This window comes from Syzygium oleosum, unplaced genomic scaffold, assembly GCF_021117445.2.
Source record: "Syzygium oleosum isolate NSW1041296 unplaced genomic scaffold, Sole_v2.1 Sole_v2.04, whole genome shotgun sequence".
Taxonomy (NCBI): Eukaryota; Viridiplantae; Streptophyta; class Magnoliopsida; order Myrtales; family Myrtaceae; genus Syzygium; species Syzygium oleosum.
This window is the reverse complement of record NW_026607488.1, coordinates 9,634,965-9,650,444: the sequence shown is the minus strand read 5'-3', so window position 1 is coordinate 9,650,444 and position 15,480 is coordinate 9,634,965. Positions and strand designations below refer to the sequence as shown.

General features: G+C 40.9%; 2 protein-coding genes across 3 annotated transcripts; both read right to left on the bottom strand.

Annotated features, from left to right (window-relative positions):
- Window positions 1-3,431: 3,431 nt before the first annotated feature.
- LOC115667040 (germin-like protein subfamily 1 member 7) lies at window positions 3,432-4,228 on the bottom strand. The gene is made up of 2 exons (XM_030588670.2): window positions 4,073-4,228; window positions 3,432-3,985 (listed from the first exon to the last, which is right to left on the bottom strand). Exons 1-2 carry the CDS (start codon window positions 4,188-4,190, stop codon window positions 3,432-3,434), a joined length of 672 nt encoding a protein of 223 aa, XP_030444530.1. The 5' UTR covers window positions 4,191-4,228.
- A 4,890-nt stretch (window positions 4,229-9,118) lies between these two features.
- Window positions 9,119-15,143, bottom strand: LOC130137853 (L10-interacting MYB domain-containing protein-like). 2 transcript variants are annotated; one of them, XM_056310336.1, is made up of 4 exons: window positions 15,086-15,143; window positions 15,003-15,035; window positions 10,029-10,349; window positions 9,119-9,948 (listed from the first exon to the last, which is right to left on the bottom strand). In XM_056310336.1, the coding sequence occupies exons 3-4, from the start codon at window positions 10,344-10,346 to the stop codon at window positions 9,343-9,345; spliced, it is 924 nt and encodes a 307-aa protein (XP_056166311.1). In that variant the 5' UTR covers window positions 10,347-10,349; window positions 15,003-15,035; window positions 15,086-15,143; the 3' UTR covers window positions 9,119-9,342. The 2 variants fall into 2 exon arrangements, with proteins under 2 accessions (XP_056166311.1, XP_056166310.1); XM_056310335.1 differs by having other exon boundaries at window positions 10,029-10,346; window positions 15,086-15,137.
- Window positions 15,144-15,480: the final 337 nt, after the last annotated feature.

Below are 15,480 nucleotides of genomic sequence, written 5' to 3'. Positions count from 1 at the left end.
TCTGGTTTTAATGGATATTGTATATATAAGTGTTATAATGAATGTATATGTTGTTTTTAATCGTTTGAATTTTGTTGGCTTGTGCTACTCATGGTTGCTTTTAAATTGTCTGGGTGTATATATATAATATATATATATATATCGTTTCCGCATGTGGCGTGTTTTCTCTGATTTGGGTTTTCGGGTCGGTGACGTAACCTGGGAGCGTCGCACCTTATTTCGACCTATACGCGGATGTTCATGCTTCGTGGGGTACGGGGCGTGACAGAATCTCTACGACAAGCAGTTGAGTGAAGTCTAAGCCAGCATTAAGTTAGCTCCAAAAAAATGCTCCTGGAACACTTGGAAAAAGCAAAAACATTGTATCGATCCATCCCACGTGTCTTATAGCTAATACAGGACGTCCCTTGTTAGCACAAGCTGACTTGGATGGTTGTGTCAGAGTTCATGGCTTGGAGAGTTCTTTGGATGGACAGCAAGAAAAAGGTACCCGATACCTTCCCTTCCCTTCGCTTTAGCTCTGGTATCGGAAGTGTTCTTTACTGGTACAAGAACGGGCATACAATTATCTGACAGCATTCGCATACTCATTATTAGTCCAGCAAAGGAGAATTATTGCAATATTATATGATTGTGTGTTATTTTCCTGCCAAAGTAAATGCTTTTCTAGATAATGATGATACCAAGGATTGTTAAAATTTAGTATGGTTGAACTTCACATTTGCAAGTGATAGATGTGTTGACACAAGTTCACAGTGTCTTTGATGTTTGGATGTTCCTACTGTATTAATTCTTTGAGATAGACTTGAGGCAGGTCTTGTGTTGAGAGAGGGCACCAGTGAAAAAATCGGTTCTATGTGCCTATGTCTCGATTCGAATCCTTCAGCTACATCGATCATAGTGGGGCTTTCTGATGGCTGTCTCACTATTATCTCGCTCCGAGAGTGAACTTGAAATCGAGCAAGAATGGAAAGCACATGATTTCGAGACGTGGGCAGCTTCCTTCAATGTGCACCAACCCCACTTGGTATACACAGGCTCCGATAATTGTAAATTCAGTTGTTGGGATGTTTGCAACTGTCCCTCAAAATTAGTGTTCCATAATTCCAAGGAGCATAAAATGGGTGTTTGCTGCATCACGAAAGGTATCACTGACCCTAATGTCGTCCATACCGGTAGCTATGATGAACACATTAGATTCTGGGATATAAGATCAATCTCAAAACCTGTGAGAATCAGAGTTCAATCTGGTTGTTGGGGGGGGTGGGAGTTTGGAGAATCAAGCAACATTCATGAATAGGTTCCTAAACATGGCCAAGGTTCCGAATCCTAATTTTATTGATTTTTTATGTAAAATTAAAAACTTGACTAAAAATCAGGTGTCAACAAACTCGTTGACCGATCAAATCTTTGCCAACTAGTGAGTAAATGCTTATTCTGATTACACAACCAGGGGCATAATCGTCCAAAGACATTTCTTCTTTTCTTTTTTTATCTTTTAATTTTTTTCTCTTCTTCCTCCTTCACCCATGTTTCTTTCTAGATCTAGACATCTTCCATGGCCGTCGACCCACATTCAAGCGTTTTCTTGGTAGGCTCATTAGATTTGGCCGTCCATGGCCATCAGCACCAAACGAGCCGTCGTTGCTCATGGCCATGGCTAGAGCTGATCTTTGTTTATCGCTAACTCCTCCATGAGCAAGCAGTCCTTGATCCATTCTCGCTTCAATAGCTAGAGGTTGCACTTGGTCAACAGCGTAACAGTCAGGCCTCACAGCAGCCTCTGGCCCCTTCTCCTTCTGCTGCTTTTGACCGACGTCTAAGGGCAGTTTTGCCGGCTCAAACTTCTTCTTCTTCTTGTCGGAGCCGTGCTACCTGCGGTCGCTAGACTAGCAGTTGAGGGTTTTTTTGTTTTTGGGGGTGGGCGAAATCAAGGTTTTGAGAGAAAGAGAGAAATCAGAGGCGATTTTATCAAAAGCTGGCTTTGGGAACAAGTTAAATAAATGCTTTTAAGTGTAGAGAGAGAGAGAGAGATGACGGATCGTTTGGTGTTGGTGGCCATGGAAGAGTTGGACAAGGCAATGCTTGAATGCCAATGGCCATGTAAGACGGCTAGATCTGAAGGTGAGCTTGAGACCTAGAACTTCCCTCCAAGAATGAAGAAGATGAACAATGAAAAGATAGGAAAAAGAAATAGAAAAAAAATGTACCTGGACAAAAGTGCCCCCGCTCGTGCTACCGGAATAAACATGTATTTGTCGGTCAGGAAGCTTAGACCCTTATTTGAGACTAACCGGTCACTTCAGACCCTTATTTAAAATTAAACGGTCATACCAAATTGAATTACTTGACGATTTCAATCAGACTTGTGTTAATCTCCATGATATGTCTAAGTTTGTTTTTGGTTCAATTGCCATGTAGAGTCTTAGATCATTCCAAGCTAAGGTTGAGAAGCAACTTAGCTTTCTAGTTCTTTTGGAAATGGTCAAAATAAGTGCATAGGAAGTAACGCATCCGTGTCTCTGCATTTCCCCATTATGTCCATCGATGGTCTATTTGAGATTGTAATATTGATTGCTTCAACAAAGAGATCAATGCAATCCCTATCTTATTGAAGGTTTGGCCTTTGTCCATGCATACACATTTATAAATGATTTGTAAGCCACCACATTCCTGGAAATAATTATCCAGCTGAACTTATGAGGTTTGCACCAACATTTCGATTGTAGATGGAAAATGGCTACAGGAACGAGTTTTCTTTTGGCCATACTAATGAAAAAGAAAAGTTATCTGTAGAATTTAATATGTTAATAATAAAATGAGAAATGTCATCAACAGTAATTTATCAAACTTGAATTCAATACCCTAAGGAAATTGACATATTGTTGTGCAACTTCTTCTTTCAAGATAATGATGGAAATAAAGCTGTTCTTTTTTCTTTTTGGCCACCTGAGGGCCGAATGTATAAACAATCGCCCCGATGATTTCTTTAAACAGTCTCTTAACCCAATCACAAGACTATTTCAAATCAGACTATTTAATAGGGTTGGATATTATTTCCATAATAACCTTTTCAGAGTACAAGCACCGTTGATATGGGAAGCAATATTAAATCTTAGATAACATCCTTCCAAGTTCCGAGTTCTACATAATTTATTGTTATTACACACTAATTTCCAATTTATAGACATTTAGGAGAGAGAGAGAGAGAGAGAGAGAGAGAGAGAGAGAGAGAGAGAGAGAGAGAGAGAGAGAGAGGTAATAATATTTTATTTGAAATCAGTCGAGAGAGGTAACAATCTTTTATTTGAAATAAGGCATAAATGTGATATGTAGTTTAGTTATGTGTCTAGAGCAACCACTTATGGAAATAAGATTAATTTTGCAAGTCTCATAATTCAATTATTTTGTATAACTTATGATAGATTCAGTTAGTTGTTGTCGTACGAAAACTGCTCCTCGAGGTAGTCAACAACCTTCTTGTCCACTTGGAAGGCCTTGGTGAGAACTTCAGCAGAAATGGGTGGCTTTGCTCCGAAAACAGTATTAGCAATGGTAATGAGTCCTGGGTTCTGGCTACTAAAAATAACAAAGGCCAGCGCATTCGTGTTTCCAATATTCAACTGGAAGTGAATGAGACCAATAGGGAACACAAACACGTCCCCCTTGTACAGGACTTTGGTGAAGAGTGTGTTGTTTAATTGGTTGGACGTGACAAAGCCAACAAGTAGCGTACCCTCCACCACGACCACAACCTCGGTGCCACGAGGGTGAGTGTGGGGAGGACTTAGGCCGCCTGGAGCGAAGTCAGCGCGAACCATGGATATTCCAAGAGTGTTGAGTCCTGGAAATTGATCGACAAAAGCCAGTGTGGCTTCGAAGCCAAGCGGATTTGATGTGTTTCCAGGATTCCTCAACCCCATAAAGAGGAAATCATCAGCTGTGACTTGTTTCGGATCCTTGCAGAACTTTCCATTCACAAATACTGCATAAGAAAAAGAATCCGTGGGTCAGTTTCGGCATCATAAGCCAGATATGAAATACATGACTAATGGAAGAATGGAGGACCAACCTCCAGAGTCCAGGTCATTAATGGCCACGCATATGTCCTGAAGAGGACTCGGGTCGTCAGCCAAAGCAGTGGCAGTTGCCAAAGCCAAGATGAGAAAGCTAATGGGAAGAAACTTCATTGTGGTTGGGGACAGGAGTTGGGGCCTTGATCGCAAGTTCTAATCCTTGCACAGAAGGGTATTGCTTGAGGGAGGAGTGAGGACTTGCATGGCAACATCCTCTCTCTTTATAGATGAAAATGTTCGACTCAGTATTTAGTTTGTCAGCATGTTTTCATGCAGATTACCAAGTCTTCAGAGGTTTTATGTAATTTCCCCTTCTCACCCTATAACAACTACGAGGACTTGGCGATTTGTTTCATATCACCTGATATAGAAATGGTCTTTCATGAATTTTGAATCCGCGTACCATTTCTTCTTCGTTTCTTTTACGACTCTTTCACCCCTCAAAGAAGACTGAAAATATCTAGAAATGCGCTCTTTTGTCACACGAAAGTTGATGAGCTTAGTATTTCAGATAGGATATGCTCATCGATGATGATTTGATTACGAGGACTTGGCGATTTGTTTCATATCACCTGATATAGAAATGGTCTTTCATGAATTTTGAATCCGCGTACCATTTCTTCTTCGTTTCTTTTACGACTCTTTCACCCCTCAAAGAAGACTGAAAATATCTAGAAATGCGCTCTTTTGTCACACGAAAGTTGATGAGCTTAGTATTTCAGATAGGATATGCTCATCGATGATGATTTGATCATTTAATACAATTTTTCTTATTTGTCATATAATACTTTGGGTAGATTTTTCTTTTTCCCGAGCATGGTTCGTGGGAGGTAGGAAATAATATCCTGTTCTTTTCCCAAGCTGCCACTTCTCAGCAGCCGAATGAAAAGAAGGTTTTTAGTTCCACTTTCCTTATAAGACATGACTTACTGAATGATTAAGGGTGCAATTATGTCGAGATATATAGTTTATTGAGGAAGTTACCCTGCATATTACCAAGTTTTTAGAAGTGGAATCTATTTTTCCCCTTCTCAAGTCCAAGGATGAACTGCTCCATAACAACTATGACGACTCGGTAGATTTGTTTGATTTCGTCTCCTCCAGCTTGAAGAAGGCACGTCGTCTGATATGGAAGTGGTCTTCGATAACTTTTACATCCTTGTACTGTTTCTTCTTCGCTTTCTTGTGAAAAAAGGTTAACTATCTAGCATCATCAATGCAGCGTGATCAAGTAAAGACCATTTCTCTGCAACAATCGGATATCTCAAAAAGATTGAACTGGTTATCTAGATTGCAAAAGGAGAACTATATCCGTATCCATCTTCATCCCGAAAATACTCTAGTTATCGATATCCCCCGTCTTCGTTACCCAATACCAAAGTTCTTAACATTAACTTGGCTGCATTGCACTCTTTCATTGCACAAAAATGGATAAAATAAGCATTCCTGCATAAACGATAAGCTCATTACTGCGGTTTGACCATTTGATGTCATTGGTGCCTTTTTTTCTGTTTTCCCGAGCATGGTTTGCGGATTGTCGGTAATAAGAGACTGTTCTTGTCCCAAGCTGCCACTTCTCTGCATCCTAATGAAAAGAAAGTCATAGTTCGACTTTGTTTATGAGCATTTAATGATATTCCAGTGGCTTCTAGAGCTTGTAAGTCATGGCTTAGTTGAGGATTAAGGGTGCAATTGTTTCTTTTCTGGGCTGGTCGCCATAATATAAAAACAGTACATTGTTCTGAAACTAAGATCGAGCAGTAACTGACTCTAATGGTTTTTTGTCGTAGTAAGTGCGCAGAAACCTGAACCAGAGTACCGTAAGTAAAGCATCGCATGAGTTCTAGTGGGCTTCCACTGATAAGCGCACTTATACCTCTGTTCACTCTCATCTTCTCTCTCTGTTCACTCTCATCTTCACTTTATTTATCAGAAAAAAGGGGAAACATGTGAACATCCGTGTCCCCATATACCTCTAGTGGTCATTTGTATTCTGATTGGAGCCGTAATGGGGCAATGCTGAACGTATCTCATTCCAGGTTTTGATCGTGTCCTAAAAACATGCATGCACCTCAGTACGAGTTCGAGCGCGGGTTCAATTCACACTCCATGGTTTGAGAAATACCATGTGATGGTCATTTTTGATGAAAACAAATTCAGCTGACTTTGAGAACAGGTTTAGATTGGCCTTCAACCGGGCATTTCAATTCTCTACCGTCAATGAAAGGCCACTGAGGCAAACACATTTCCTACTTTCATACTCCTAATGAAGTACATGAATCATAAGAGCTCCCACCAAATTGCTGCGGAAACAGTTTTCACAGATGCACAGAAGTCTGAACTATGAAACAAGTCAGCAACAAGCATTGATTTTGATGACAATGTTGAGTGTGGATTGGGAGTAATGTGCTCTATAAGTTGACAGCAACATTTGAATGATCATTTTGAGGCTGATCCGGTTGCAATTATTTTCACTTAATTAATAGACGTATTATCGAAACCTGAACGACAAAGAAGCATGTAATTACTAATTTTCCATGGTAAAACGAATGCAATTGCAGCCATTAGACGTGATCTAAGAATTGCGACAATTTCAAGAATGACAGTCTTTTTACTTCTATCGATATATTGAGCTTCAAAGTGTTTATATCAAGCATTTCGATGTTAGTCCATTATGATCACAAAAGCTTACTAATATCGCGAGAACGATTTGACAGGTTTGTGGAGAAAATCAAGAGAATGGATTTGAATCCTTCCACTGCAGACTTTGTTGTGGCTATGGAGGCCAATATAAATCTGAAGCTGCCCCTCTTCGAAGTGGAATTCAACGAAGTTCCATTCGAAGATGAAAATGGCACCTACATTTTGCCCAAGAAAAATATGGGACGGTGCAGTGGGCCAAAGTGAGAGATCATGATTTATTTATATATATACAAGCATTTTTTGATTTTTTGATTTTTGAATTTTTTTAGAAAAGGACATCAAGGGACTAAAACCCATGAACATCGAAGATTATGCCTAGGGACAAAAATTCTATGAACGTCAAAGTCTCCGCCTAAATAAGACTAAAACCCTATGAATGGCAAAGGGATTAAAACCCCAAAAGTATGCCTAAGGACCCCGTTTGGTTCGGCATTTGGGGAATGCCATTGGGGGAATGCAAATACCTTTGGACTAAAAGGACTTTGGGAAAATGCAAGACTGTTTGGTAAAATGTAACTGAAAAGTGCTTTGGGGAAATGCTAGACTGTTTGGTAAACATAAATTTAGAAAGCTCTTTGGTGTGACCAAATTAAATTTTTAATTTTAATATTTTTAAAATTGAAAAAAAGAAACAATGACCGTAACTTTGAGTTGGGCTTGACATTTTTCAGTCTTTTTATGTGCCTAATATATATTTCAAAGATGTTATCTACTTTCTTCTTTCTATATATATTGCATTAAAATGATATCTTTAGTTTACATAGCTAGTGTGAATGTTATGTCGCACTTTTTCTATAACTCAAAGGGGCTTTGGAAGCAAAGAACATGTCTGCAAATGATTTTCTTGGCATGCGCTACTGGTATCCCTTCACCAAGGAGGTAGTTTAGTAGGTTGTCGCCAATTCTTAAGAGGGTATCTAACATTCTTGAGAGGTTGTCATTTCACAATAATAAATATGATCACATATGTCCGCAAAAAAGAAGCACGCTATCCTTAATATTACAAACCTCCTCAACGACTTTGTAAGCTCATGGCTATTTCATCACGTAAATGTGTCATGTCGGAAAATGCATTATTATTTGAGGCACTAACCCCCTCACTTGAATCATCGTGGTCAACTGAATATCCATAATCGGGATCCAATTCTGCTTGTTCAAAATCCATATCAGTCACGGCATTTCTTCGTATATAATTGTGCAAAGTCATTGTCACCACGACAATTTGCACTTGCTTTTCATATGGATAACTGGGCATACGAGTTAGAATGCCCCACTTCTGTTTTAATACTCCAAAAGCTCGCTCAATTGTTGAGCGTAGTGAGGAATGGGCACGATTGAATACTTCTCGATAACCCGTAGGCGAAGAACCTTCTCGAAATTCTGGTAAATGATATCTAACTTCTTTATATGGCCCCAAATAACCCATATGATTTGGATATCCAGCATCTACCAAGTAATATTTACCTACACCAATATATTGCAAATCTAATCAAGATATGCCACATAGATATATGGATGTAACTAAACCATTAAATAACGAACCTGGAGGAGGATGGGGAAAATGTGTATCAGGTCTTCCAATGGCTTCATAGAAGATACGTGTATCATGAGCTTGTCCCCCCCAACCGGCCCAAACATAGACAAATTCCATATTAAAATTACATATGGCTATCACATTTTGAGTCGTCGTTCCTTTTCGACCAATAAAACGAATTTGATCGTACGTAGGTACCATCGCTGGGATATGTGTACCATCAATAGCTCCAATGCAATCCTTAAAATATGGAAAAAATCGTCGATCTTTCTTGATTTTCTCGGGAACTTCCCTATATTCTCGATCGGTTGGCTGGATCAAATCTTTTCCCATATCACATACTTTATCTAAAACTAAGCTAAAGTGCCTACTTATGGTTTCCCCGGAGCGCTGAAAGCGCTCTTGTGCTAACCTGTTGCCTATACCGTGTCCCAAAATATGAAGAAACATACCAACCATTTCTGCAACATCAGTATTCCTAGACCCTTCAAGACCATAGCATGCTACTAAGTCACGGGTTAAATTATTAAATACAACCTTATGCAGTCTAAACATATTATAGCACCTTATAGGATTCACATCTTCGCCCATCAACTCTTTTAACCATGCATAACCTGTATAAGTTGAGGTCATGCAAGGTTGTATGCAAAGGTATGTTGCTTGATAAAAAATTGCAACTCCTGTGATTGACACAAGATCCCAATAGTCATTTTCCTCTTGTTCACGATTTTCCCTTGCATGTGAATCATCCATAACTGTTTCAAATAACAAAATATAAAGGTTGTAAGAGAAATAATGAATAAGCTTGATCATCAAACAATGTAATAACCATCATATATATGCAAACTTAATCACATAAAGAGAACACCAACTGGAAACAATTCTTACATTAAAACATTAATAGAAATTGGGTTCACAGGAATGCAAATAAAGATCCATCAACAGAAACAAAGCAACATCACTCTCTTCAAACAGGAATAAAAGTAGCATGACTCCCTTCAAACAAGAAAACAATAAGATGCTAACATCCTATCTATGAAGACGTGACTCTTTTCCAAACTCATACTTGAGATACTTGACTTTTTTTGCATCATCCTTTAAGCTCATAAAAACTTGTCTATTGTCTATCTTTTCCTTCAAATGAGAGATTGCAAAATGGTACAACATTTCGTCTTCCACAATCTCAGGTATGGTATCCAATATATCTATGAGGTCCTTGTAAGGACCGACTACATTGGTGGTTGCTTGAGATGTGGCAGTGGCATTGCTCCTACTTTCAACAGCTGCAACTAGCCTGTTAATTTGCGTCCCAAGCTCTTCTCTTGTGCTCAATTTCTTATCTTTTTTTCCTCGAGCTTGCCTTGTTGAAGTTTGAGCGGCTCTTTTCCGGCTTTGAGCTCCAATTGGTTCACCAATGGTTTCATCTACATGACCCTCCAAATTTTCATCAGTAGATCCTGCAACATCATCCATACCAGGTTGTGTGACCTCAACATCATTATTAATACATAAGCCTTGCCCAGGATTCCACGTGACTCCTCCAGTAGCAACTGTATCTCTAAACATCATATCTAACTTCTCTCCAAGATCAGGATGTATGCCTTTCATCCTAAAAGCCTTAAACTTTGGATTGACCTGTTATCATAAAGCATTTGTGTAAGTTGTATCCTTGAAGATGATCCAGCACAAAAGTTAAAAAAAGAAGTGATGAAAACCTGAATTTTACTCTCCCACCATTCGTCACTCGCATCAATGGTTTTCTTCCTTGAATCCCAACCTAGTCCTGTTTCATTATAAAGCAATGACCTCCATCTTTTCCATTCTTCCTTGAGATTATCCCACTTACTCTTCATTTTATTCTTATCATACTTTTTTCCTGTTAGCTCCTCAAACTTGCTAATTATGACTACCCATCCATCTCTTTTATTGCTTGCAGGACGATTGCCTTTTTCAATTTGTTCAATGCACAACTTACAAAAGGTTTCTACATCTTCCGAGCTCCAAAATGCCTTTTCCTTCGATGAACTTGCCATCTACTAGTATAGTAACATGAACAAATTTGGGAAGCAAAAACAAACAAGATTAACCATGAACAAATTCGAATGAAGACATGCATTTCTTAACACACAGATAACCAATCAACTCACATATGTTCATTACATAACCAATTGAACATAATTAGTGAATAACATAACCAATTGAACAAAAAAAAGGCAACATGCTGTGTTATTCATACTCAAAGGATTACTCCCGCTATGAATCCAACTGTAATGAATGCAACTGTAAATCACAAAAAAAAAAAACAATCATACTTTTCGACAAATTTACACGTATTGAATTTGCTCTATTATGAGTACAACCCAACATGCTGTGTTATGAGAGTCGAGTCATTATGAACTTTGATAATAAAAACCTGGATCAATTAGCAAAAGAAATAGAAGACAAAATCTGTAACAGCCCGAATTTCGATGTAATTTCCGGGATCAATGAAACTGATATTATTTCGCATTTCATTTTAGTAAGTCTCACCCAGAGCTGATCACTCTCGGGATACTAACCAATAGGGTATGGCTAACTAGAAGATGGTACGTGGACCGGGAACCCTATCGCGAAAGGGATACCGATCACGAGAGACTCTGAGGAAATATTTTGGGCCAACGTGAACCGATCTTAGGAAAAGTAATGGATTTGGTTTGGCCAAGGCCAACGATGTACGATTGGGACGCAGGTGATTCTGCAAGACCAAAAGTGCACGTGGTCAACCAGTCCGGAACTTGAACCTAATGATTGTGACCTCTGGAACTAATGATAATTTCTCATTCTCTCAATGATCGAGACCATCACGATACGAATAGCCCTAGGTCGATACGCGTAATCTCTAAACTGCCGCCCGTTAGTGAGAGACTCTGAAATTGAAAGTTTAGCGGGTTTTGTTCACGGAATTGGGCCCGGATTTCGGTATCGATTTTCAAAGGCTTAAGAGACTATTTTTGGGAATCTGACGTCATATTACGCTGGCCACTCACATGTGGAGTTAGTACGAGTAAAAATTGGAATTTCGGTCCGGGGGTGAAAAATTACGATTTTGCCCCCGGGATGCCAGCGTCGCTTTTCGAGGCCAAATGAGGTTATTTTTCGTGGCCGATGCCATTTTTTGGGTGGCCACGCTTACCAGGAGTCATTTTGGACAAAAACTGGAATTTCGACAAAAATTGGAAAAATAATATTATTTTATTCCCGAAACTTTGACGTGGATTTTCGAGGGCTTGCGCGATGAATTTCGCGATTCCGACGCCATATTATGTTGGCCACGCATATATGGAACGCGTATGTGCGAAAATTGGAATTTCGGTTCGGGATTGGAAAATTACGAAAATGCCCCTAGGCCATTTTTGATTAATTCCGAAAATTGGATTTAATTTTGGGATTAACCAAGGTGAGTTAAGGTTAAACCAGGTCTGGTCAACCATGGTTAGGGGCAAAAGACCATTTCACCCCTAAATTATTGGATTTGATCAAATCTAGTCCATTAGATCAAGGGTAAAATTGTCAAATGGGCTTGGATAATGACACTTGGACTCCACTAAGACTATCTTTGACCCATTTGACCATACCCTCTCTCTCTCCTCCAGCCATTCTGCCGAGAGCTTCCCCATTTCCCCCAAATTCTTCTCCCTTTTCTTCCTTTTCGGTTTTGCCGTGCACTTTCTCGCAAGTTCCGTACTGTTCACGCCGGAACAAGACACCTCCTGCCGTCCCCGCCGAGCCGTAACCACCAGCAACTAGTTCCACCTCTCGCGCAGCCACCACAAACCCTGGTATAGACCAAAAACAGCTCTCTCTCTCCTTTTTCCCTCTTTTCTCATTTTTCCGTTTTACAAACAAGATCACGGAGCTTCACGGAGCTCCGATCGCCATTCCGTCGACACCCTACTGCTCAAAGATGTCCATACGTCGCCGTTCAGCCCGGTCCGTACAGACCGTACAATTTATCATTCACGCGCCGTACGGTCACTGTTCATCCAGACCCGTACGGCCGTCGCCGCCGTGACCGGCGCCTCGCCGGCCACCGTTCCCAGCCGTCCGTACAGTGTGTTCGTACGGGCGGTACTGTTCACGCGTCCGTACGGAATCACTGTTCACCCGTCCGTGCACCGCGCCGCCGTCCGCCGGGAATTCCGCCGCCGGTTTCACTGTTCATCAGTGATCGGCCGCCATTCCCCGTCGTCGTGACCTTTGTTTTGGTGAGTAAAATTCCTAAACCCGGATTAGGACTGATGTTGCGTTTTTCTGGACTGGTTTAGGTGTTATCGGTGCATTTTGGACTGGCTTAGATAATAGCAGTGTGTAATTGAGACTGGGTTGAGAATTGATTGGTAGAAATTATTATCGGAAAAATTTAGTGGATTAATGAGAATCGTTGGGGAGGATAATAGGGGTTAATGACCAATTTAGGAGTTCATCGGTGAAATTGCCGGGTATGCCCGGGTTGTCTGAATTATATTGGTGCTCGTGGTTCATTGCATTGCATAACATGGACACGCATTGCGTATGCCAAGAGTGAGGCATGTGATGAAAATTGTGCGAGAATGCGTGTCTGCCATGAGCATGTGATCACCTAAAATACCCTGAAGCGTTATACGCTGGGTTCAGATAATAATGAGCTGTGTGATCACCTAAGGACCTTCGGGTCGATACCGTCCTCATGCACTTTGAAGCAGGACGATGCCCGGTACGTCCGGAAGGCGACCATCCTCATGCACTTTGAAGCAGGCTCTGGTTCGCAAGGAGAACAGTGTTGCGCCTCATGCACTTTGAAGCAGGCTAGAGACACTGGGCCAGATCGGATGCTCGCGCCTCATGCACTTTGGAAGGTGCTAGACGCACCGGGCCGTGAAAAATTGATGACTCGAGTCGTAATAATAATTAATTGGGCAAGTGTGCCAGTGTGGGCCAGTGGGCCAAAGAAATGTGCATGACATGTCAATGACATTTGCATGCATAAACATGCATTGAATGGCATGCGAGTGTGTGAGACTCGGTGTATGAGCATGTGATTGGCGTACGTGTGATAATGTGTGCCACGTATGTCCCGTGATTATTACATATTGAACTATCTAACCTGCAGGGTCAGAGAATTGTATGATTATGGTTGTGTTATGATTTTAAATGTTTGTTTTCGGTCAGGAGATTGCATGCTAGTCTAGCCTAGGTTTAGGGGTTGAACTCATTGAGATTCGTCTCACGGTTGTGTAAACCGAAACATTTCAGACCCCCAGCAGTAGGATGCCGAGGTCACCACCTCTTTTTGGGAATATCGCATTTTATCCAGCGAATAGTCGAGCATGCACCTCGGTGGGAATGGAGCGAACGGAGAAGTGACTGTTTTAGGTTATTCCCAGCTGTTGGTGTTTCCTTTTTGGTTGTCGTGAACACTGTAAAAAGAGTTTTAAAATAGTATTATAAGTATGTACATATTTTCTGCGTTGAATCTTGTTTATTGGACGGCTATCCTTGGCTCATATTGTAATTGTCTGGGTTTGTTTATTTTATACTTCCGCTTGTGCTTGATCTCTGTATGGGCGTGGGTCGGCGACTATTCCTGGGACGTCGCAATTTATCGACCGAAGGTGGGATGCTCTCGCTTCGTGGGGTACGGGGCGTGACAAAATCTGGGTGGTACAACATAACTACCCTAATCTAGGAAATGCGAGAAACAAGCCACTATACATCCACTAGATATACCCCCAAGTGCATGCTCTGTTCTGGGTAAGGCCCATGCTCTCTTCAGAGAGCCGAGTCATCATGGAGATTGAAAACAAAAACCTGGATCAATTCACAAAAAGCAAAAAAGAACAGAGGAAAAAATTTGGGTAGCAACAAGTTCGCAATTAGAATAGAGGAATTCTGCAACTTCTTCCAAATAGAACAACAATGGATTACGGAACGGTCAAATCTTACAACCAGATCCTAAAAGAAAAAAAAAGAAAGAAAGCTAGAACAATTTTTGGACTTGGGTTGCGTGTTCAGCCAAAGGTTTTAGAGCTAGGAAGACAAAATGATATTAGACTTGATAGGATTGTCAGATAAAAACACGAAATGGCAGAATGTAAGAAGCCTATGTCTATGTCTCGTAGTCTTCATCTCATCCTCCGAATCATAATTGGGCTTTATCAAGGATAAGGCCACCGCTGGTGAGTACTGCCCAGCCCCTTTTACCACGTAGGAAGGACCACCATCCGCTAAAAAGCTGAGTCGGAGGTGGCTTCTTCGACCTTCAGAGGGAATGTCAAAGGGAAGTTGTTCTTGGTCCACCAAGAACCGACTGATGAAAAGGACTATACAAGCACCAAAATGCCGCAACAAGTTACCTCTTAGGCAAAACAAAGGAACAACAAAATGCAAAAATTTCCGTAAAACATATGGAGCCCAGAGCCCAATTGTTCCCCACTTAAGAACAGAGGAAAAAATTTCCGTAATCCATTGCCTCAAATTACCTCTTACGCAAAACAAAACGGAAAACCCTAAAAACATATTTAAGACTATACAAGCACAAAAATCACGAAATGCACAAATTCCATGGTGATTTCACCATGGAAGAAAGGATAAAACCTCAAGGGTGGCCACAAAATGCGCAGATCTAATCAATCAAAAGCACATCCACCGGGGAGAGAGAGAGAGAGACGAACCTGTAGTTGTGCGAGGGAACGAGCGAAGCGAACCACCGAAGCGAACGAGCGAGTGATCCGTCTGAAGGAGAGTGAAGCAACCAAAGCGAGCGATCCGTCCGAAGGAAAGTGAAGCAACCAAAGCGAGCGAGAGAGGCGAGCAGTTCCGCGCGAGAGTGAGTCAACAATTGAGAGTGACAAAAGGCGAATGGGAGAGCGAAGAATCATAATGCTAGAGACTGCTGGGTTTTGTTTTTTAAAATGGGCAAAATTGGACTTTCAACAAATTTTGAGGGCAAAATAGGCAACTGACAAAAATTCATTAAATGGTGGAAGTTGCATCCCGAAAATGCTGAAAAGCCCAAAGCACCTCCCCACCTGCTTTGGGCTTTCAGCATCCCAAATGCAAGCTTTGGGCTTTCGGTATCTTAAAAGCAATTGCCAAACGGTTCAGCATTTTGGGAAGGGGCTTTCGAGGCCGAAACCCCCTTCCCAAAGC

Bases quoted from the DNA above. Each gene is read 5' to 3' on its own strand.
- LOC115667040 (XM_030588670.2), bottom strand. From the start codon at position 4,190: ATGAAGTTTCTTCCCATTAGCTTTCTCATCTTGGCTTTGGCAACTGCC. The intron at 3,986-4,072 runs GTTGGTCCTCCA...TTTCTTATGCAG, and splicing joins TAATGACCTGGACTCTGGAG to TATTTGTGAATGGAAAGTTC.
- LOC130137853 (XM_056310336.1), bottom strand. From the start codon at position 10,346: ATGGCAAGTTCATCGAAGGAAAAGGCATTTTGGAGCTCGGAAGATGTA. The intron at 9,949-10,028 runs GTTTTCATCACT...TTATGATAACAG, and splicing joins GGTGGGAGAGTAAAATTCAG to GTCAATCCAAAGTTTAAGGC.